At 38.4% G+C, this 24,010-nt stretch overlaps 2 protein-coding genes across 2 annotated transcripts in view; both read left to right on the top strand.

Moving 5' to 3' along the window:
- Positions 1 to 346: 346 nt before the first annotated feature.
- HELQ (helicase, POLQ-like) lies at positions 347 to 17,826 on the top strand. The gene is made up of 17 exons (XM_009327506.1): positions 347 to 1,097; positions 1,442 to 1,620; positions 2,171 to 2,371; positions 3,421 to 3,493; positions 4,550 to 4,647; positions 5,230 to 5,328; positions 6,013 to 6,158; positions 7,044 to 7,283; positions 8,174 to 8,315; positions 8,614 to 8,718; positions 9,249 to 9,468; positions 10,265 to 10,422; positions 11,476 to 11,574; positions 11,851 to 12,024; positions 12,682 to 12,795; positions 14,978 to 15,112; positions 17,712 to 17,826. The coding sequence occupies exons 1-17, from the start codon at positions 347 to 349 to the stop codon at positions 17,796 to 17,798; spliced, it is 3,021 nt and encodes a 1,006-aa protein (XP_009325781.1). The 3' UTR covers positions 17,799 to 17,826.
- Positions 17,827 to 23,895: 6,069 nt separating this feature from the next.
- HPSE (heparanase) overlaps positions 23,896 to 24,010 on the top strand; it is a 15,555-nt gene continuing 15,440 nt past the window's right edge. The window contains exon 1 of the mRNA XM_009327504.1: positions 23,896 to 23,927. Within this exon, the coding sequence (XP_009325779.1) occupies positions 23,896 to 23,927 (32 nt within the window). The remainder of the gene's footprint in view (positions 23,928 to 24,010) is intronic.

Raw genomic sequence — 24,010 nt, 5'->3', positions numbered from 1 at the left:
CTAGGGCTAGGTGCCGAGGCGGGGGGACTCCGTCTGGGAGGGTGGCTTGGCCCAGACCCAGCCGTCGTGGCGTTGGTCGGGGAGGTCCTTGCTTTGCATGAGAGGGGACGCGTTTTGGCTTTAAGTTCAAAAAAAAATCCATCGCTACCAAGTAGCTATGCAGACATCGTGTCTGCTTGTAGGTTAAAGCATGCATTCCTTTAGAAGTCAAGCTAGGCTTTCCTCACAAGCAACATCAGAACAACACGTGTTAAGTTGGGGAAGACTTAAATGACTTACATCTGATGTGTGTGTGCTGTACAAGTTATGCTGCCTTCTTTGGTGTTACTTTGGAGTATTAATACTCATGTTTTTACAGTGCAGTAACGATAGTGAAGAAGATATGTTTGGCGACTATGACAGCTTTTCTGGAAATGATTCTTTGCTAGCTCAAATTGATGATGCAGAGCACAAATACCTGCAGGATAAAAATATCGACATTAAAGCAGCTGGAGAAATCATACTTGAGAATATTCAGTCAGGAATTCACCAGAAAAAACAAGATAATTTTTCTACTTCAGAAAATATGCTTGTCCTTAAAGCTGACAAAGAGGATGCTTTCCAAATGAATGAAAATGACCCGGTGGATAGCAATCAAGAACCAACTGACTCTATTTTAGATGACTTGCCATCATCACAACTTTTGTATTTTGAGAAAATGGATGAACTTTCTGCTGGTTCTAGAATATCTCCAGTCTCAGAAAGGAGGAATAAATGTGTGAATTCTTCCTCGGACAAAATCAGGACTCCATCATCTTTTTGTCCTTATGCTGAACATGGGAACAGACCTACTGACTTCTCCTCAGACTCTAAGTGTGATTTATTTAAAACTGAGAGTCTTAAAGATCATCTGAAAAGTGCTATGACTGGAAATGCCAAAGCCCAGACTCTGCAGGTGTCTAAGACCAAGCAGCTTAAAGAAGCTGTTTTATCTGAAGAGATTTGTGTTGCTAGGAAAACTATTGAATCTTCTTCTGTTGATATAGGCCCTTTTTATGGATTACCTAGCAAAGTTAAAGATCTCTTCAGACAGTTTCGAGGGATTGAAACGCTTTATGGTAATGTAACTAATGGTTTGTTGGAAAAAAAAAAAATGCTAGTGAAGTGTGGCCTGTTGTACCCATTACACTGTAAAAATATTTAAGGTAATATTTAAGGTAAACCATGTTGGAAAGTGGTTGTTTTGTTTTATTAAGTGGTTATTTTGTTTTTTAGACAGGTGGGAAAAGTTGATATAGCTTATAGAATACTTAGGAAGGCTCGATCACTGAAAGCTTTTAGTGGTTTATTGAAGAAAAACTCTCAAACACTAGGCCTAAAGTGTTCTGTATGACACATAGGCATTTTGATATTGATTAACATGCCCCTGTGGGTTGCTAATAATTATTTTTTCATTTCACAGAATGGCAGCATGATTGCTTAATGTTAGAATCTCTACAGCAAAGAAAGAATTTAATATACTCATTGCCAACCAGTGGTGGAAAAACACTTGTAGCTGAAATAATAATTCTCCAAGAATTACTCTGCAGGCAGAAAGATGTTCTGATGATCCTGCCATATGTTGCCATTGTCCAAGAAAAGGTCTGGATGCGGTGTTTCTGATACTGCTTATCTCTTCTGATATGCCTTGTTACTTGGCTGGTTTTAACACTAATTTTAGCAAACTCCATGCTTTTCATAAATATACAGTGGGAGGTCAGTGACTCCTCTCCTAAATGCTGCTCTGATGGTCAGTAATTTCGTAATAAAAGACTTAAATTATGAGATGAAGATGCTGAGTTACAAAGTGAAGTGTGCTGAATTTTGAAATAATACCTTTTTGCAATGTTATGTATAGTTCCGCAGTCTTAGAGCGGTACTGCCCAACTTGCTAAAGAAACGGTCTTGAAATAAAAACTAACTTTTTTATATAAAGGAAAACCTAATTTTAGAGAACAGATGTAACCCAAGCTTGAAAATATTTGTAAACACTTCAGCTTTGCAATTGGAAAAGGTAGTCATAGCTAATATGTTTTCACTAATTCAAACAGTTGATTGTGGTGTGGGTTGGTTATATGCATGTTGACTTCTTGAGGCAGCTCTGAAATCCAAAATAAGCATGAGTTTGTTCTCTAATTGATCATTTTTACAGGTTAGGGGTTTATCGAGCTTTGGGATAGAATTGGGTTTCCTGGTTGAAGAATATGCAGGAAGTAAAGGAAGATTTCCACCAATCAAGAGGAGAATAAAAAAGTCTCTTTATATTGCTACTATAGAAAAAGGACATGCTCTAGTGAATTCCTTAATTGAAACAGAAAGAATTGATGACCTCGGTCTGATTGTAGTGGATGAGGTATGCTACAAGATTTACTCAGATTTATAATATGCAAATTTTTATATTTATAATACACAATTATTAGCAAAGAGCAGGTTTTTGATTACTTGGTTTTGCTTTGAGTGTTTATCATGAAATTATTACTACTTAACTAAGTTTTTTCTGCATTGGTACATAATTCTGTAATATGGAAAGTTATTTTTCTTTAACTGAAGCATTTGTTGCCATATCAGGACAATAGATTCTATATTGAGAGATCTACTGTGTTAGTGGTTGATGGTGAATTACTTAATAACTACTTGTCAATTAGACATCTCTAATGGATTAGAAAAAACGTAAATAATTTTAATCGTATTGAATGTGTTTTATGAATCCTGGAACTGAACTCCTAAACGTGAAACCATGAGACTTTGGTGTTAATGACTAAATGAAACATTAAAAAAAGAAAAATACCAAGTAACATTTGACTGTGACAATTACCCCTTATTCTGCTTTTTAATGGTGTGGCTGGGTTGTGCTACTAAGGGTTGATCGTGGGGTTGAATCACATGTATAACATCTAGCAGGGATGGTTAATTCATGGAATGCTTCAGGCTGACTGACCTTACTTTAACACAGTAGCTTCTAAACAGAAGGCAGCTTAAGAATTAACTTCTACTTTTTCTGGAAGTAGCTGGCTGCTAGAAATTTTTTTATATTAACTTCCACTGTAAGTGTTGCTTAAAACACAGTTTGTTTAAAATTGCTTTAGGCTGAATATAAAGATCGCCACACTGACTGTTTACTGTCAGGAGTTAACTGTGTTGGTTATGGTCTAGTTAAATGGAAGGTAAATCTTGTTATCTACTTTTGCTCTTGGGTCTGTTTTTCTGTGATTCTTAAATGTTTCAGTGAAGTTATACTTTTGGAAGGAGCTTAGCAATCAAAACTTACCAGAGGGATATCATGAGGAAGTCCAACAAAGACATTCCTGTAATATTTGTTTAGGACTACGTAACTTGTTTTTTTGTAGAAATACTCTTAACTCAGTAATATTCTTACTTTTTTTTTTTCCCTTCTGTGCACAGTTGCATATGCTTGGTGAGGGAAGTCGTGGAGCAACACTGGAAATTACTCTTGCGAAAATTCTTTACACTAGTAGTAAGTCATGGTTGCAGTTAATGGTATTAAAATATTGTAGTGATGGCATCTCTAGAGATAAGTCATACTTTTGCTTTCTGGGTTTGTGGTGTTCTGGCCACTTTTGAAAAACATGGCATGACTCCATGCAGTAACAGATTTTACTCATTTAAGTGTTAGTCAGTTGACCCTGTAATGATGGGCTGGGTGTTTTTGAAGCTTTTTTGATATTTCTCTGAGAAATCCTGAGTATTGTCAAATGTCTTCCATTTCTTCATAGGAGCCCCTTAGCCATTCCAATTAACTGCTTCTATAGAGAGGATTCCTTTTTTATGTTTACGTCTCAGGTAATATTTCTTAGCTATATTCACCTTTGTTGTGGTTTAACCACAGCTGGCAACTAAGCACCACACGGCTGCTTACTCACTCCCCTCACAGTGGGATGGGGGAGAGAATTGGAAGAGTAAAAGTGAGAAAACTCGTGGGTTGAGATAAAGACAGTTTAATAGGGAAAGCAAAAGCCGCACACAAACAAAGCAAAACAAGGAATTCATTCACTACTTCCCACCGGCAGGCAGGTGTTCAGCCATCTCCAGGAAAGCAGGGCTACATCATGCGTAACGGTTACTTGGAAAGACAAATGCCATCACTCCAAAAGTCTCCCTTTTCCTTTTTCCCCCAGCTTTTATTGCTGAGCATGATGTCATATGGTGTGGAATATCCCTTTGGTCAGTTGGGGCCAGCTGTCCCAGCTGTGTCCCCTCCCAACTACTCGCTGGTGGGGTGGTGTGAGAGGCAGAAAAGGCCCTGACTTTGTCTAAGCACTGCTCAGCAATAACTGAAACATCCCTGTATTATCAACATAGTTTCCAGCACAAATCCAAAATATAGCCCCATACTAGCTACTGTGAAGAAAATTAACTCTACCCCAGCCAAAACCAGCACCCCCTTCAAACCTGCTAGTTTAGCATTTGAAAAGACTAACGATGAAGAAGCAGGCTTATGAATTAAATACTGAGCAGAAGTGTTAAAAGTTGTGAACATGGCAATAAATTAATCTCAACTTCTGTTTTACAGAAAACACGCAAATCATTGGCATGAGTGCAACTTTAAATAACGTTGCAGACCTGCAGAAGTTCCTGCAAGCGGAGTACTATACTAATAATTTTAGACCGGTCTGTATACAAGATACCATAAACTAGTAAAGAAGATATTTGGCTTTAAAATTATAGCAAATCTGTTTAGGATCGTATCACAGCTTTTGTGCTTAATTTCATGGTGTAATGTAATATAATGCCTGCTACTGCTTGCAATTGTACCAATACAATAAATAGCACTATGCACTTGTAAATGCACAAATGCACGTACCTTTATATTGTTGTGTTAAGCCATTTATGTCTTTTTAACTAAACCAATTTCTAAATTACAGTTACTGTGATAAATCAGTACAGTTCATTTGATATAACTAGAATCTGTACTACTGGTGCTTGAATGCTGTCATGACAATGGTTTATGAGTAGTTCAGGGGATACAACATTTGTCATACTCTTCGTTATTAGACACTTTCTCAAGGCAGATAATAAAAACAATTAACTTATGAAAAAGTCCTTCACGGGGTGGAGTGTGTGCTGTGTGCATGCAAGTATGTATGTGTATGATGCTTAGAAAAAACATTAGCCGTACATCAATAATAGCTTAATCTTCAGAGAAGACTTGGTAGTTTAACTAAAGTTTGTTTATGGCTTATATCTCCTTAGGTAGAATTAAAGGAATACATAAAGATACGAGACACCATTTACGCAGTTGACAGCAAAACAGAAAATGGCTTTACTTTTTCACGTCTTCTTAATTTCAAGGTAAAACCGAAGTGTTTATAGTTTCTTTGAACTATAGTTATGAAATTTATTATTTTACACTGATTTGCTTACAGAGCTTTTACCAAATAGATTACTTAAACATTATAGTTCATTTGTAATACCTATAAGAAAGAAAATGGTAGGCTTTGGGGAGGAAAAGGGCCTTTAAAATACTGAACGCTTAACTTGATTTTCACTACTGCTCTTTAAGGTAGAGGTTTCTTCAGTATTTTGACATGGGAAGAGCAATGGGTTTGAGTTTTCCAGATGCCCAGTGCTTTACGTGTTTGGGTAGATTTTCTCAAGAGTTGATCATTCTTAGATGATACTGAAAGAAGACTTTTTTTAGTTTTTGTTGGCTTATTACTGCCTTGTAGGGATTCACTTCAACCTTTAAAAAGAAAAATGTGTGTTATGGTAGACTGCCAGTAGCACAAGTAACATCACTATGGTGTCACTAAAAGAAATTGATTCTTACATCCGTGTATCCCTCAGTTGAAGCTAGATGTGTTAATAAACTTTTTCAAGTGAGGATTGCGAGAAAAGCTTATCCTACAATTTTTTCAATTTTGTCATGTTAAAGCAAATGGGAGTATTCTAGCGAAGGTTGAGAACAAGCATTGAATACTTAGTTTATGACTTAATTTCTAAATTTAAATGTTTGTCAATCTGTGTTTATGATAGTATTCTAGTAATCTGGAGAAAGCAGATCCTGACCACATCATTGCACTGGTTACTGAAGTTATTCCTGAATATTCCTGCCTAATCTTTTGTCCTACTAAAAGGAACTGCGAAAATGTGGCTTCAATGGTGTGCAAGTACCTCAAGCAGTAAGTTTCTGTCATGATTTTTTAATTATGTATGGAATAATTGGTCAGAACTTAGGATTTATCTTCTAGTTTGCAAGTGACTTTTCCTGGTGATCAGAAGTAAATACTTTGAATATGGAATCATGTAAAGTTAATTGCATAAATGATAGCAAACTGTTCAAGGCTCATTAAACAAATGTTTTACCAAAAAAAAATCTTATTTTTTAAACAAACTATTTGAAAAAATGGTTATTAGAGGACAAATAATAAAAAAGGAAAAGCATACTAAATTAGTCTAATGCTGTGTCCCTTTGGCACTGGTCTCTGCAAGCTTAGAAAACAAACATTTTCTCTATAGCCCGGTATTTGGTCATGTATGTTACTAGTTGACTGAGTATCTGTGTTCCATACCTACTTTGTGAATGTAAGTTGCAAAATCTAAACAGGCTTTGTTAATATAGAAAAGACTTATGTTTGGTTTCATTAAATGTGATTTGATCAACTCATAATGGTCTAGCAAAGTTAAATTTTATGTAGAAAGAAATTATATTAAAATAAACAAAAGCTCTCCCTTGCTATCAGAATTGAAACCATTTTTGATGTACCTATAATCTTCACTACAAGCTAATACTGTCCCTATTTCCTTTCTTCAGTGCACTTGATACTCACACCCAGTCAGTGTTTGGTCCCTTCTGTACTGTGCTTACAAACAAGAAAAGAGTTCTATTGCAACTTAATCAGTCTCCTGTGTATTGCTATTTTAAAGTTACTGGAAATAACTATTTCTCCAACCTAGATGTTAGAGGAATGGATAGTGAACAGAAATAAACAGTAAGCATGTCTCATGATTTTTTTAAGTAGTTAATGATTGATCAAAGTCTAAAGAAATGCTTTTCCTCCTCCAAGAGAATTTAGAGCTCACAGAGAGAAAGAGAAACAAGATCTCATCAAGAATCTAAAGAATATTGGAAATGGAAGTGTCTGTCCAGTTCTGAAGCAAACAATCCCTTTTGGTATTGCCTATCACCATAGTGGCCTTACAAATGATGAAAGAAAAAGTATAGAGGAAGCATATTCTGCAGGTGTCCTGTGTCTGCTTGCTTGCACAGCTACTTTAGCTGCTGGAGTCAACCTGCCAGCTAGAAGGTTAGTAACTGAAACATATTTTATTGTTGCGTTGATTTTTGCTTTGTAAAAAAAATTGCTTTAATAAGTTGGAAATATCAGTGCTATTTAAAGTATGTTTCTGCTTTTACTAGCAAATTGGAAGCATAAGGGATTTTGTGTTCAACTCAGGACACAAGACTGCAAAGTTTTTACGTAGGAAATGTGAATCAGTAGCAAGTCCCTCAGAATGCATAGCTGAAGAGCACTTACCTAAATGGATTAAAGAAATTTTAATAAATTGAGGAAATGCTTCAGTATTTTAGTAATGTTATCCAGAAGAATAAGGAATTCATGGTGGTTTCTTTAGATATTGTCCTAAGAACAGTGTTTAAATTGTAAAATAAATCTTTTCTAAGGACATATAGTTCGAATATGTTTTAACACAAAAATGTGTTCTCTTCTTATACAAGTGCTGATGATATGGCTGCTGTACTCTGTATGACCAAAAACTGTTTGCTAAGAATCCAGTTTTGTGTGCATATATGTTGGAATACCGCATCTGAGGGGAGAAAAAAAATTCATACAGACAAGTGTTGTCTTTCTAGCATAACTGATGTATGGTCAGTGTTGCTTATGTTTTTTAGTAGGGTTTGTTTTATATCTCTGACTTTTCACTCTTAAACTCAGGCCTTTGGGTAAATGTAAAGACTAGTTCCAAAGGTTCTGCAAACATAATAAACATGGCTTATCATTCAATAAACCTTAAATTGTTAAATGTTTTCCTGGTTGATTTACACATCTGTTCAATCAGCGTTTGATTTTTATTAGTTACTAAGCCAGGGGCATATATAAAGAGTGCATTTGTAAAATTGTATTGCTGCTTTAGTAATTTTAATATAAAGCATAACTTACTAAAGACTTCTTTACAGGGTTATTCTCAGAGCTCCTTATGTTGCTAATGAATTCCTGAAGAAGAACCAGTATAAACAAATGATTGGCAGAGCTGGTCGAGCTGGTATTGACAGTGCCGGAGAAAGTATTCTCATAGTGCAAGAAAAAGACAAACACTTGGTAATTTTTACAAAGCTGTCGGTAATTTAAATTGTTGGATTAAGTTGGTGGGGTAAACAGGAGGAGCTGAGCTGCCTAGCTTAATTTTTGTTCACTACTTAACATTGCAAGTATTTGACTTATGTAGTAATACCTATAAACTACCTTTATGTGGTTTGTTTTCAGATGTGAACTGTAAACTTCAGATGTCTACACTTATTTTCTTTATAAGCTGAATCATGTGTATCAGTATTTTTAAAAGTGTAAAACTAATGTATAAATATTTTTGCTGAACTAACACATTTCTCACTCTTTTTAGGTTCAGGATTTAATTAGCAGTCCTTTGGAGAACTGTTACAGCAATCTTCTGCTAGAGTTGACCAAGGGAATGCAGAGCCTGTTGTTATCTTTGGTTGGACTGAAGGTATCAGTTAACTCTTCTCTGTGAGTAACTTAAGTGCTTGGGAATGCAAAGAAAATCTTATCCGTTGATTCTGTAGAAAAAACAGACTTTTTAAACAGATTGGCTTACAAGTTCAGAACAGCTTCTAATCAGATAAGAAGGACAAAGATTTGATTAGTCTTTTTATTTAACTCAGTTATCAAGTAATCACGTAACATGACAATTTCCTTATCTGTAAAAGTCAATTATATCTACCTTATGATATGTTACAGTATTAATAATATTTCAATTTTGATACTTGATTCAAAATAAAACAGAAACAGTGGAAACAAATTAACATGATGCAGTAGCTAGAATAATAGAACAGATGGCGAGCAGTCCTGTCAGTTCCATCATAGACTGTCTATCATTCTATCTGTTGTCATGTATTTCTGTAGAAACACATTAACAGGATATCAAATTGCTTCTCTATTCAGTAATTTTTTTCATATAGCTTATGAAATGTGTTATGACACCTTTAAGCATGCTAATCACTTGCAAAACTGATGCAGATAGCAGTTACCCGTGAGGAAGTCGACAATTTTATGTGCAGTACTTTGCTGGGTGTTCAGCAGCAGCTGCTGTCTAAAGAGAAGAGCCTCTCAGAGATAATTAAAGATGGGCTAGAAAATCTAATAGAAGAAGGACTCCTAAAAGGAAGAATATCTGAGAAGGACCACAGTTCCAAATGTACACTAACAATCACGCTGTTGGGTAAAGCTACATATAAAGGTAAGACTTTTTTTATTTTTATTATAATCTTTATTTCAACAAACCCTTTCATCTGAGCCTTATCTCAATTTGATATGTTTTCCCATCTGCAATGAAAAATAAGTTGAGGGTCAGTTTTGATTACTATATGATGTGCTGGACTGAAAATGGGAATGAACAAGTAGTGCATGACTGAACATGATGGGAATGATGTGTAATAACATTGGTCACAATGGGAGTAAAACCAGAACTGTACCCCAAAAAAATGATTTAAAGATTTGATTTAGTGATTGTAATCAAAATGGCTCACGACCTGATTTTATAATTCATTGTTAGGAACAGGTTGTGAACAGGGGGATTTCTTGACCTAGAGGGAAGCTGAAGGAGGGAAAGGAAGCATGTGACGTGTAGACCAATTGTAATAAAGCAGAGAGTATATCAGGAAGTTCTGTTTTCCTGTCATAGCATAAAGATACAGGGTATGGAACACAATTGGAATAGGATGAATCTCTGAAAGATTCTTTCAGTCTACAAGATTGTTCCAGGATTTCATTAAAGCCAAGGCATTCACAAACACTCCAAAACCACACACAGAACGGACATACATGGAAATAGGTGACTGCCTTTCCTCAGTTCTGTTTCACTGCTCATGTTAGGTTAGAGCAGTTATTCAGGTTACTGTTATTTCTCTTCAATTCAGATGATGTAACAAGCTTTTGTGGAAGATAAAGGAAATACTGACTCTATGTTAAAATCAATTACACTTAACTCTGTATGCCTGTTTAAAATTGCAATACATTGTGTGTGCTTATTATAGGGTCTATAGACTTGGCATACTGCAATCTTCTTTACAGAGAGTTGAAGAAAGGTTTGGAAGGGCTGATTCTTGAGAGCAATCTTCATCTTCTATATCTGGCAACTCCATATGATATGACTTCTAACTGTAGCCCAGATTGGATGATATACTTGAGACTGGTGAGAATTTACTAGCAAACATGCATTGGGGCATATAATAATCCTGCTTATTAAATTTTAAGTTTATACACATAGGAAATGTGGGGTAGCAATTTGATGAAAAGTTGATATGCTATTTTATTTTCAGTCACATGGCAGAAGTGCTTTCCTGTATTGCATAAAAACCTAAGTTCTCTTTTGCATCTATAATATTTGACCCTGTTTGGGGGAAACGGTGGCAATAGGAAATGTAGATAGTGGGGTAGCAATTTGATGAAAAGTTGATATGCTATTTTATTTTCAGTCACATGGCAGAAGTGCTTTCCTGTATTGCATAAAAACCTAAGTTCTCTTTTGCATCTATAATATTTGACCCTGTTTGGGGGAAACGGTGGCATGAAACACATCTCTTGAGTTGCCAGTATTCCAAGTCCTGACTCTAATGTTGGTGCTAGCCTTGCCATCACCAGAGTCTGGTTAATCTTAAACAAGACTTTCCTATAAACTAGTTATATGTAACCACATCATTGTAGTCTTGCAAGAAAACTACTATTAAATTAATCAAGAGCCATATTTACCTTCTGATTATTCTGTAGTTTAGGGAGCAAAATCCACTAGAGAATGTTAAGTCTTAATCTTTGTTTGTTGTCTGAGTCTAATGCTTAACTCCAGCGATGATTGCAACTATCACACTGCGACCAACACCTTCCTACAGACTACTATGCTTATGTCAGCCTTAGCACAGCCCTTATCCTAGTCTTGCACACCCTGTAAGATCCACCCATAATTCAGCTACTCCCGTTTCTGTAAAATGCTGTATACTAGGGGTAGCACTAAAACCTATTTCATTTTGTTAAAATGTGGCATTCAGAGATGGACAGTTACAGATAATTCAAACAAGTAGGCAAAGAAGCTGCAGATCTGACTGTCTAGTGACTATAGTGCTAGTCTAGTGACTAAGTACTATATAGAGATATTGAAAAACATTGTTTCACTTTGAGTAATAGACTTGTGTTTTCTATAATATTAAGAGAACTAAATATCTGAAAATTCTTCATAAAAATCTTATTTTAGTTCAACCAGCTAAGTGCAGCAGAGCAAAAAGTAGCAGATATTGTGGGAGTACCTGAAAGCTTTATTACAAAAAAGGCTTCTGGTCAAGCCATCAGAAAGGTAGGCTGGAGATTTTTCATACCTAAGATGACAGTTTAGTCATTTCATTTGATTATTTACAAATTCTAGACTATTTTTCTGCTAGTGTTCTTTATTACTGTTCTACTTATTAAGGTTCTTTTAACCTCATTGGTTGTTTTTTCTTAATGTTGTTTAATGTCTTTGGGTATAATAGACATGTTTTAGATGTTAGGGATGAAAAGAATTTCCTTGTAGCACTAACAGAATATCTTGAATGTGCTATTAGCTCTGAATTCGAACTCGCTTTCTTCCTAGAATGTGGACAGTGTTGTGGTGAACAGGCTCTACCTGTCGTTTGTCCTTTATACCCTACTGAAAGAGACCAATATATGGAGCGTTTCAGAGAAATTTAATATGTCCCGAGGATATGTGCAAAATCTCCTTAATTCTGCTGCCTCATTTGCCTCCTGTGTTCTACATTTCTGTGAGGTAGTATTAAACGAATTCCAATAAATTCTTTGGGGTTGGTTTTGCAAAATCTGGAGTTTTGTTCTCTTACGTTAGAACTGAACACAGGTGTTGTCTTTCACCTTTCCTCTGCAAAACTGTGGTTTTTTTCACCTTTCCTGTTCAAAATTATTTTTCCTGTTATCCTGGCTTCGGCTGGGATAGAGTTCATTAAACTACGACACGTGTTCAGAAAAGCATGCTCATACAGTGATATGTCTTATATTAAAAGTAAGCGTTATGCACTGAGAATGTGAAAATATACAAACTGTACAGGGCATTGATCAGTGTCAGCACTGTTGGTGAAATAATTGACAGTTTTACCTTTCTCTTGGAAATAAGGCCATCTAGTTGTGGAATGTCATCTCAGGAAAACAGCTGACTGGGTTTGTTATCTTGTTTTTTTCCGCTACTGAAATAATGCATTGCTTATCCTTCAGAACTGCCCCAACTTTGAGATGTTCAGCTCAAGGGTGCTGAATACAACTCTGCAACTAGCTGAAAGGATAACTAGAAATAATGGTGCTTCCCCTGTCTAAAAGCCAAATACATGCTTGTTGCCATAGCAGAGCTTTTACGAGTCATACCCGCCAAATACAGAACTTAAGATCTGATTTTTAGGGATCTTTGTCTCTGCAGGAATTGGAAGAATTCTGGGTTTATAAAGCCTTGCTGACAGAACTTACCAAGCAGTTGACATACTGTGTTAAGACAGAACTCATTCCTCTGATGGAGGTAGCAGGGGTTCTAGAGGTTAGTAAACCTGACTTTGAGATTTTTTTCAATGTAAACTTGTATGCGAAGTGTTACTGTGCCTTTCAAGTATATCTGGAAGACCAAGCTAGTTTTTTATTGAGAATTTGGCATAGCGCAGATATCCCACAACAGTCCTGGGGGCTGGGGGAAAAGTGGTCTGTTGAGGAAATATGAGCTGGAGCCAATAATGTTTTTCTTCTGGCTGCTACCACAGCAACAGTGAAAACGCTGTATTTGGACAATAATTTAGCTGTATACTCAGTTGGAAAACAGTCCAGGTTTCTTTTGTGGTAAAGATTCTTCAGTTCATGGGAGTAAACAGCAATAAGAATTTACATATTTAGTTAAGTTAGAAGATTCTCACAGAAATATGTGAAGTCCTATTGGGAACTTAGGCTTTTATAATCACTTGCAGTGCTGCCTGTTTTTTAAATAAGAAACTTAACCAGTCTCTGAATCGAAGACTCCTATTAAAGTAGAAAATCTTTTTGGGCTTCAGTGCAAGGTTCTAAGTAATCACTGAACCTCTTTGCAAAATGATCTAACTTGCCTGTCCAGCCTATTGTAGAATCAGTTCGTCAGGAAACCATTGAATTTAGTGGCAGTAAGGTTTTATTCTGAGAAGCTAAACAATGATGGAAGACTTAGAGCCTAATGTTTTTTTTATATGTCAAATTTTCTGAATTGGATGCAAAAGGTAAGTAGTCTTTTTTTTCATGGCTCACTCCATATGGGAGCATTTCTTTGTAAGGGCAAAAACAGCCTGGACAGCATGATTCTGCTGAAGGTGTATTTTAAAGATGACTCTTCAAAATTATTGCTATAACCAAGGTACTTCTGCACTGGCATTAAAACTATACCGACAGCTGATATTTGTAGCAGGTAGACTGTCATCTTGAACAGACATGATTTGTTTAGATTTCTGTGGAGGAAATAATAAAATCAATCTTAAGTTTACTGTAGTGAAAGAGAAAATTATTTTCTGCACATTTACTTGCACAGTTTTCAAAGAGCAATCTAAAACCTTTTCATGAGATTGAAGTCATTAGTGGGGAAAGATTCTGCATCATCAGTCATACTGTGCATATAACAGCCAAACAGAGCACAGAAAATATTTGCTGGCAATTACTGGTTATTTTTGGTGAAATTAATGATACCTACTTCACATCAATGAACATGCATAGTTATCATGGAAGAAGATAATATATTGTAAGTTGTTACCTGTTGGATGCTAAAAAAAACCCCACATATGCCATCAAATAAATGTCTTTCTATTCCTTGTTGTCTTTAAATGAGGCAAGGGGTAAAAAACAAAAGGTAATTGACCAAATGTTTGGAGGTGTAACACTTGTTCATCAAATGGGTATTATTTCATACCTTGGGATACTAAAGCCTTGGGTATACTAAATTACTCCATTACTAGTGTAGAAATGCATTTTAATTTAAACTTTGTAAAGTTTTAGCAGTATTTGTTTTGCAAAAGAAATGTTTGCCCGGAGACCCTCTGTTAAGCAAATACTGCTTGACCTACATAGCAACAGGATCAAACCAAGCTGAGAAGCAGGTAATGCACACCCCCTTACACTGGTGATAATCAAATTCCAGAGAATCTCTTCTGTGATGTGTATCTCTCCTGTATATGTGAGCTCACAGCCATGACTTCGCACAAAACTAGAGAAATAAGAAAGATACTGTGATACTAAAGGAAAAATTATCTATAAGCTTGAAACAGGGAAGTATAGTCTTTTCTGGAATTCTGTGAAAGCTCTGTTCTGTGAAAATTCTGTTAAAAAAAAAAATTCAGATAAAATCAGGCCCTCCTATCACTTAGACACCTCCAAAGAATGTGAGACAGTCATTCCTGTCAGTGACAGTGAATGCAGAAAACATGATAACAAAAGAGGATGGCAAAGTCAGCACCATCTAGGCTCAGAGAAAATAATGATAAATGGGTTCCTAAGAACTGGGTAAGATTGTATGGGGAGGTAAATCTTAGCAGTAAAGCTGTATTTTGGGGGAGTAAAGATTCTCAGTGAGTATTCATGTTCTTAGAAAGATAAATGAAAGAGAATTGGATTGATATGTGAAGATGAAATGTTTGAGGCTGGTGCAGCGATTGGCACTTAATGGTAATTCTTACTGCCTGTTCTAATAATCTAACACAATTTTGGACTTGCAGGCACGAGCAAAACAGCTTTATAATGCAGGATACAAAACTTTAGCACACTTGGCTAATGCAAATCCAGAAACTCTGGTCAAGATGATTGAGCACTTGTCACGACTTCAAGCCAAACAAATTGTTTCATCTGCAAAGGTAAGTTAGAAACAAAGTTATAAAAACCTCCTTCAGAACTTCAATATGTCAAAAGTGGATGTTTGAATGACATTAAAAATGAAGGATTCAGTTTACTAGTAAAGGCATTAGTGGATATTTGTGACCCAAATACTGATCTGTATTAAGAATATATTGAAATATTTTCTTGACAATATCATTTATCTAAGATGGTTAAGAGTAATGAATTGAGCAATTGCTGACATTCTTGCTCCTGAATGATGGGCAAACTTAAACTTTTCTTAAAGCAATTTGTTATATACAGGATAGTGCAAAGTTGTGCTCTTTCTCAGAGGGGAAGCAAAGGACAAAAATGTTTGACAGCTTGTCTGATGAAACGTGGGGATTAAATTACTACCTCAGTCTCTGTGCTGAGTCATCATAACTGAAAATGCTCAATTCTGCCAATACTTCAGGACTTAACTTACAAAAATTCTAGTGGTGGTTGTGATAAAAGAACAGGATTTTCAGGACTGTAGAAATGGAAACCAACAAGGTATAGGGTTAACCTCACTTATTTAGGTTGCTTTTGTCATGCCCTGTTATTCTTTCCTTTCTAATTGTTTTCCATTCTGAATATGCATCATGAGAAGGGGCTTCACTTAATATCTACCTCTAAGGCACACTTAGTGCCTTAGGCACACATAAATAATCCAAGGGAAAGGATCTGTGACAAACATTGAGTTGTACCTAAACAAAAAATACAGGAAGTATTTTATTTATCAAGTGGTAGTATTTTTTCTCCTCAATCTCCATTAATCATCTGCTGTTGTAATGGCATCGGCTTCATGTTTGATTCTGCTAAAATAGCAAGCTTTCAGTAAAGTAAGGGAATGCCTAGAATAAATGGATGGGTAGTTGGTGTAAAAATGATGCAGTCAATAACAAAGCCTTGGTTTGTATATTCTCACAGAGTAAAAGTACTAACTTTGGGGTTTATGCACTTAGAAAAAGGTCATGGCCACTTAATGTTGTTGTAGGCTCCTTACTGCTTTGTTTGCTGCTGTGTGAGCCAAAAGAAAGGGATACGTGCAGATTCCTCATCTACATCAGTGCCAAATCCAGCAATCTAGCTTACTCTCATGCTCAGATATTAAACTGTTGGAGTTTTCTCTAACTGTGAAGTTAGAAGAGTGCTTGCACGTGTTGTGCTACACACGCTACTGGGGGACTGTTAGACTCCAACTGCCAGCAATAAACAGTTCAGGGCAGTAGATGAAACAGTTGCTAATATCAGGGGTCCTATATGTCTGATGTAAAATGCTGAAGTAATAAATTTTGTATAAAGCAAGAAATTGGCAACTTGGCAGGCACAACTTACAAATCATAGAATCATTAAGGTTGGAAAAGACCTCTAAGATCGAGTCCAACCGTCAACCCAACACCACCATGCCCACTAAACCATGTCCCTAAGCGCCTCATCTACACGTCTTTTAAATACTTCCAGGGATGGTGACTCAACCACTTCCCTGGGCAGCCTCTTCCAATGTTTAACCCCTCTTTCAGTAAAGAAATTTTTCCTCACATCCAATCTAAACCTCCCCTGGTGCAACTTGAGGCCATTTCCTCTCGTCCTATTGCTTGTTACTTGGGAGAGGAGACCGACACCCACCTCGCTACAGCCTCCTTTCAGGTAGTTGTAGAGAGCGATGAGGTCTCCCCTCAGCCTCCTCTTCTCCAGGCTAAACAACCCCAGCTCCCTCAGCTGCTCCTCATAAGACTTGTTCTCCAGACCCCTCACCAGCCTCGTTGCCCTTCTCTGGACACGTTCCAACATCTCAACATCCTTCTTGTAGTGAGGGGCCCAAAACTGAACACAGTATTCGAGGTGCGGCCGCACCAGTGCCGAGTACAGGGGCACGATCACTTCCCTGCTCCTGCTGGCCACACTATTTCTGATACAGGCCAGGATGCCATTGGCCTTCTTGGCCACCTGGGCACACTGCTGGCTCATGTTCAGCCGGCTGTCGACCAGCACCCCCAGGTCCTTTTCCGACAGGCAGCTTTCCAGCCACTCTTCCCCAAGCCTGTAGCGCTGCATGGGGTTGTTGTGGCCGAAGTGCAGGACCCGGCACTTGGCCTTGTTGAACCTCATACAGTTGGCCTCGGCCCATCGATCCAGCCTGTCCAGGTCCCTCTGCACAGCCTTCCTACCCTTGAGCAGATCAACACTCCCGCCCAACTTGGTGTCATCTGCAAAATAAATGTTTATTCCAACATGGAGAATAAATGTTCACGGTTAAAAATGTTCTTGTTAACAGTTCTAGACAAAACTGTTTATGTTCTGTTAAATTTTGTGTATTATGTGATGGCAGAACTGAGAAAGCTAGCTGTGTACTGTATGAATTTGTGTAAGTGTTTTTCATGTGGGTATACACTAAACAATAAAAAATGTTGGTAGTAGTACTTGTGAAAATGTTAGTCCTTTGAGGCAAAGATACTGCAGTCCGGTGAGCAGCAGCAGCAGAAGTTTTTTACAGACCAAATGCAAGTTTGAAAAGAAGCATTGGTGTTTTAACCTGTCTAACAGTTATAGGTAATGCTTGTGTTTGTTTTCTGATTTTTTTTTTTTCCATTATAGATGCTGCTGAGTGAAAAAGCTGAGGCTTTACAAGAAGAAGTTGAAGAACTCTTAAAGGTGCCTACAGATATCCCAGGGACCTACTGACCGATTGTCATGAAGAAAAATCGTGAATCTGAAAATTGGGATATTTTTAACTTTTTTTAACTTTCCTGTGTAAAGCTGCTGTAACTATGATAAATATTAAATGTCTTTTGTATACCTCAATTTTGTGTGAGTTCTGAGTTCAGAATGTTTCTTGGAAAGCTAACTTCATTTTAAGGTTTTGATTATGAACCTCTTGAGCAATAGGCTCGAATCAAAAGATGTGATCTTAATTCATTCCTGGTTTTAGACATAGCCCTAGGAGTGCTTTGGGGACTGGACTAACTGCCTGGTGTGTGTACTTCTGCCTAGAGCTTAGGTTTATAACTGACCTAAATAATGCCTTTACATTGGATATTCCCTTTAGGACACATGTGCTTGAGTTGAGCTACTCCAAAATTCCTACTTGCAGGAATCTCTGTACTCTAGGTGTAGCTAATAGAAGGAGAAAAAGAGTTGCAATTCATAACAGAGAAGTTGTCCCAGAGTTGCATAAGAAATTGTAAATGATGCCTTGTTATAAGATGTAAATATCAAATTCATATTCAGCCTCTGGCAATTCCCCAATTCTTTCAGGATGTTTGTGTAGTAGTCTTCCAAACAGAGTTTACTTTTTTTCATGTTTTTAGATTTCTTGCTTAAATGTGAAGACTAATAAAGATGAAGGCCTGAAGAACTGATTTTTGAGAAGCCATATCAAGTTCTGAGACTCCATGGGCCTGTGTCAGTCACACTAGTTATGATTTTTAAAGATATCTGAACCAGATTTGCTCCAGCAAAAAGTTAGGCTTCATGAAAGTAGTTTTGAAGATGTCTGAAACTTCTTCAGTTGTGATACAGTAAACTTTTCAAAGCTGGTATGTAGTACATGCCAATGTCAGAGCACTGCACATTATGAAAGACTTGAAAGCTGTGACAGACTGCCAGGTTAAATCATGGTAGCTGCTATACTGATACACTTAAATATGGCATTTATATGTAAAATCAGGTGCCCCTTCTCAGTAAAGGAAAAGTAAGATAAACCTTAGTTAAACTGTCTTTTTTATTCAACTTAGATTAATTGTGTTGGGATTCTAGAGATAAACAGGAATGTTTTTAAATGCAGTGGGGTCATTAGAGGTTTAATACTTGACTGAAAGGGGTTATAGTGAAAAACTGATGAAAAGGCTAGTAGTTTACTGCTCATTTTGTTGTTGCATTAGAGAAATCATAGGTAGCAACTGAGTAAGTTCTTTATAAGCCTTCATTTAGCAGAAACATACCTCTAAGACTATTATTATGATACTTCATAGTGGCTTACAAAATTTGGTTGTGAAATATTTGAGTGCATTCAGTATTAAACCAGGTCAAGAGTTTAAAAATGGCACTTTCCAGAGGCAGCATGATTCATTTCCACTGCTAGATTCAGTCCCTGCAGGGGAGTCCTGTTACTGATACTTAAGTGCCTAAGGCACAACTGGCTCTGAAAACATGAGAACGTGCTAAGCTGGCTCTAACAATAAGGTATAATTGGCCCCCAAGTGCAGAAGCAATATTTGTCATGACCTGAGGTTATCTAAGTCCGTCTTTTAATGCCTTGCCCTTTTAATTGAGATATATTTGACCAAATGATAATATGAAATTCTCTATTGGTTTATTTGCATTATCTTCAAAAGACAGATGATGCTCACTCCAGCATATAAATGTCAGTACATATCTAAGCAGTTGACGTAGCATGCATGTAGGAAAATTTTAGCAATGCCTGTAAGGCCTAACCAGTTGCTCTGAAGGTTTATTGGTGCTTGACGGTGTTCCTCCAAAGTCTGAAACAGTCTTGCATGGATTTTTGGGGGGAAAAAACAGAGCAGATTACTGTAAATTTGTTCGCTCTGCACTGTCAACATCATTTTTGCAATAACTGATGTTGTGGAAATAATCCATTAATTGCTACATTAACTAGAGGAGTAGTTAATGAGCCATTAACCTCTGTCACAATACTTTCCATGATATTTGTACTTGTATGCTAATTTTAAAAAGTGTGTATTTTTATATTGTGGAGTGGAACAGCAGGAAAAAAATATTTCTGGCAGCTGTCAGTTGTTGGGTCGCTAACTGCCCATCCTCACACTTGTACATCACTCTAACAACCAGCACTGTTGCAAGATCTGGTTTTGATGAGATGCATGTTTAGGAGTGAAGTCAAGTATTCCCTACAAACGCTGGAGCCCCTTTGAAAATGGTAGCAAAAGCTGGTTTGAAACAAGTGGGTGGTTTCAGGTCTGCATTAAGCTGGTCTGGAAAGAAAATGGGGTTGACATTTGTTGTCTCTGCTCCCCTGTTTATGCAGGCTGTGCTTCGCCAGATGGATGAGTGCAACTCCCCCAAGGCTTTCTCTGTGACCTTTGATAACAGAAGTGAAATGAATGAAACTGCAGTGATTTGCACTAAAACTTTGCTATACGTAGCTTGTCTTATTTTTCAGAAATCAAACTTACCAAGCAAGGCAGTACACATCTTTCACATTGCTTTTTCTTTCTACAGTATGTATTAATGTATGATTAAATGCTTTTCACAGAAAGCTTTCTTACCTGGGCTTTTCCCCTGGGTGGAGATGGGAGAGGGGAAAAAAGTATACAACAGATGCTGGTCACAGTATTTTTGCGTTGCTGGATGATGCTGAGGTGCTTCAGTTTCAAGTACAGTACTGGGCCCATAAAATGCAGTATAATGTGCAGGTGTCAGAATGGGTATACATTGGTTTGGTGAATGTTACAGGTGGTTGTGCTATGGGAAAGCTTGTGCTAAGAATGGGTTCAGGATGTTTTGGAAGGCAAAGATTTGTCACTTGCTTCAATGGGATGTTTATATCCTAAAGCCTGCGTTAAAAGGAAAGAAGCAACAATGGTTAGCTTATCTATGTGAAATAATGATAGCCGCTTCAAAGCTAAGGTAGGTCGTAAAAATATGCTCTATAGGATGTTCCTACCAATTTCTTCATAACCCACAGTAAATTGGATCAGAGCTAGGGTGTGTAAGTGTCTTCAGGTTGCAACTAATGAAGAGTAAGTGTTCTGACTAAAAACCTCAGAGTATTATTTCTTAGTCTTCATGCCTATTCACTCCACTTTCCAACTTGCCTGCATAGACCAGTTCTTGTGTTTGTGCGATTCCCTTTCCTTCCTTCCCCTGAGTCCATACTTCTATACTTTTGGGAATCCCCCTACACAACTTAATGAAAACTGTCTCTCTGGAAGGACTGGTAAGAGGTTCGGGCTTAGGTTAACGTTTAGCTGTTAATTTTCATTGTGTGAACGAGACCTATTGTGTTCCTGTGTTCTGGAAAGCTGCTTCCATGTGAACTAGTCCTGCCTAGGCAGCTCTCGCTTTGTCCTTCCTTTTAAAGCTTCATTTCATCTCTTTCAGCATGGTGGTCCAGCACTGAGTATCGATTGTAATGAAAGCCAAATACTATCACTTAAAAGCTTTGTTTTGATTAGAAGGGAGGCTGAGTGATTTCGCAGTGCTGTCTGGTGTGCTGGAGCTCAGCAGCTCCTGTGGTACCTGAATTTGTCAGCTGCACTCTCAGTGGAAACAAAGTCTTCTGGCAATATCTACAAAGCTGTGTGCGCATTTCAAAAAGAACTGCTAAAAACTAGATCCAAAGTGTCATTTCTATCTCTGAATAAACAGAGTGTGTGCCATCTGAGAGTCTCATAACCAGTTGGGTTCAGAAATAAAACCAGCTGGGAGTGCTGAGAGCTGTGTGCTGTGTCAGGACAAGGTCTGGCCGGGGGTTTGGGGACAGGGAGTAGCTTACAAAAACACCTTGATAGGCATCTCTCTGTTTTTACAGTTTCCAGGCTTTCTTGGCATCAACTTAGTCCTAGCTTCATCTTCCTGAGGCTTCTTATATAGAAACATAGATTAAGTGCTACTCTGACATGGGTCAGCTATGTCACAAGAATTGTTTGCCTTTTGTACAGACGACTCTTCCCTTCTGAATTCCCTTAATATGCACAGGTAAAGCACTGATATATATATATATATCAGTTCTTGGTTCTTGCCTAGGAACAGCAGTGGGGTCACTGCTAGCAATAGCATGGTGCTGCTGCTTTTGGACCGTTGAAATTCCTGGAAAGTTTTATTTTTAACTCTTCCTAGTTGTAAAAACCTAGTCGCACACTGTGTCTGCTAAAGGCATCGTTGGTGTGGGGGAAGCAGAACTACCTGATAGGAGCTAACTGACCAAAGCATTTGAATACCACAAGGCAGGGGCTAGGCTTTCTGTGGAGTGAGGAAGCGGGATGGGGTGCTGGTGTGGAGCTGGCTTCAAACAACATGCAAGTGGGTTTAAGCCTAGTCCTCGTTCTTACGCCCTCCCCTTGTAGCTCACAGGGCATCACTCAAATTCTGCCTTAATTTCCATGACAGTCCAAATACCTCTGTATTGATGTCCCCTACTCTGCAATATTTAAAAATAGGTATAATATAACGTGAAAAATGCCCAGGCAAAAGCTACCGATTCCCATTTAATACCTGTAGGTCTTCCAGGTAGTAATGCTGGAAGACATTATTTTCCAGTTAGAAGGTTTTGCAGGCTGCTAAAAGCTTTAACATGTGCTAGACCTTTCGTACCCACATCTGCACACAGCAATTGAATCCAAAACGTAGCATTGACCATTTGAAATACATACCTTGTGCCTCTGCAGTGAGAAATACAGCACAGTGGCAAGTGACTCAAAGCATCTCTCTCCAAAGCACGCTGAGGAAATTAAGGGAGAAATAGTGAATTCCAGCAGAAAAAAATCGTGTGTGGGCTGCATCTCACCTGATGGCTATTAACATTTTCTGTATCTGTAGTAAAGACCTTAACCTGGTTTGCAGCAATGATGTGTCATGTACTGAGCTGCATTCTTAAATCCTTGGTTGACTCGTGGGGCTGGGTAGTTTGTGTGGTGCTCCAGTCACCTGCTGATAGATAAATGATTCCTCTGGCAGATAGTCACCTCAGTCCTTCCTGCGGGCGTAGGCATATAATTGGTGGTGTACCCCCGAAATGGGAAGTGTTACATTGACTAAGATACTGAGACAGTCGGGAGTGTCACTGATGTTTCCTTTCCGGTGGAGCCATGGGATGTGTTTATCAAAAACAGAGTTAATTTGGTCTAGTTCTTCTCGTTCTGGTGGTGAGTTACTTAATAGTACAAAAATGCAGAGCAAGCAGGAACAGGAAGGGCCAGGCAGGCAAGCGCTTGAGCCACACTGATTAATGCCCCGACTTCGGTGAGCGTGGGAAGCGCTGCACCCACATAAAGTAACAGATAAGGACTGGACAATTTGCAATGTGTTCCAGCAGGAGACCATTTTGAAAACAAACATAGTAAGAAACATGGATGCTTCAGGATGAACTGATGCAGATGGGAAATGTAATGGTGATGTTAAGTGTAATTGTTTAAGAACTCTGCAAATGTCTCAATAGCGTGCATGTTAAGCAATACCCACCCCGTGGCTGCAGCTGGCTGTTTCCCGACAGGGCTCCCTGGCGAGGCTGGCTGTTGCCGAAGGAGTTTCGGCACAGGCTGGACTCTGCAGCGAGCACCCCGGGGGGTAGACCCAGAGCGTGCTTGAGTCTTTTTTGTAACAGCAATTCCAGTTTGCATGTTGGCTGTAATTAATACCCTTGTTGCAACAGTGTTGCAGCGCGGGAAAGGTGGGTTTCAGCCTGAAGCGGCAGGCTCGCCAAGTGGCACTTACCACAGGCTTGCTGTGTGCTGCTCTGGCTCAGTTTCCTGCAGTGGAAGCCCGTGGCTGGGATGTCAGGCTGCCATCTCGCCCCTTGAGCAGCAGTGTTCAGTGTGTAGCAATTTTCCAGCCTGCTGTTTTTGCACGCAGCTGCCCAGGGTCGCACAGGCAAGGCGGAAGGCTGTAGAAGTTGGCTGGTCGGCTGCAGCGTGCTGTGATGCTGGAAAGGTCTGAGCAGGCAAGAAACCAGCTTGAAACCCAGATTAATTTTGTAACTGTTGAGGCTGTTGGGAGAGTAACCCCGGGCTTCAGGTGTCTTAGCGCTGATTTGAGACACCGCACAGTGGGGGGGCTCAAAGAGCAGGCTTGCGCTTCAAGGATGCTATTGCAGCCTGAAGCCCCCTTCCGAGGGTAAGGAGGGTCTCGGCGCTGGCTGCTCACGACACCCCTGTCCTTCCCGGCGGGGAGCGGAGGGCTGCACCCCCGCCCCTGGG

This window comes from Pygoscelis adeliae, unplaced genomic scaffold (assembly GCF_000699105.1).
Source record: "Pygoscelis adeliae isolate BGI_AS28 unplaced genomic scaffold, ASM69910v1 Scaffold157, whole genome shotgun sequence".
In the NCBI taxonomy this organism is placed as follows: Eukaryota; Metazoa; Chordata; class Aves; order Sphenisciformes; family Spheniscidae; genus Pygoscelis; species Pygoscelis adeliae.
Note: the sequence above shows the minus strand (reverse complement) of the source record. Positions and strands in the feature narration are given on the sequence as shown.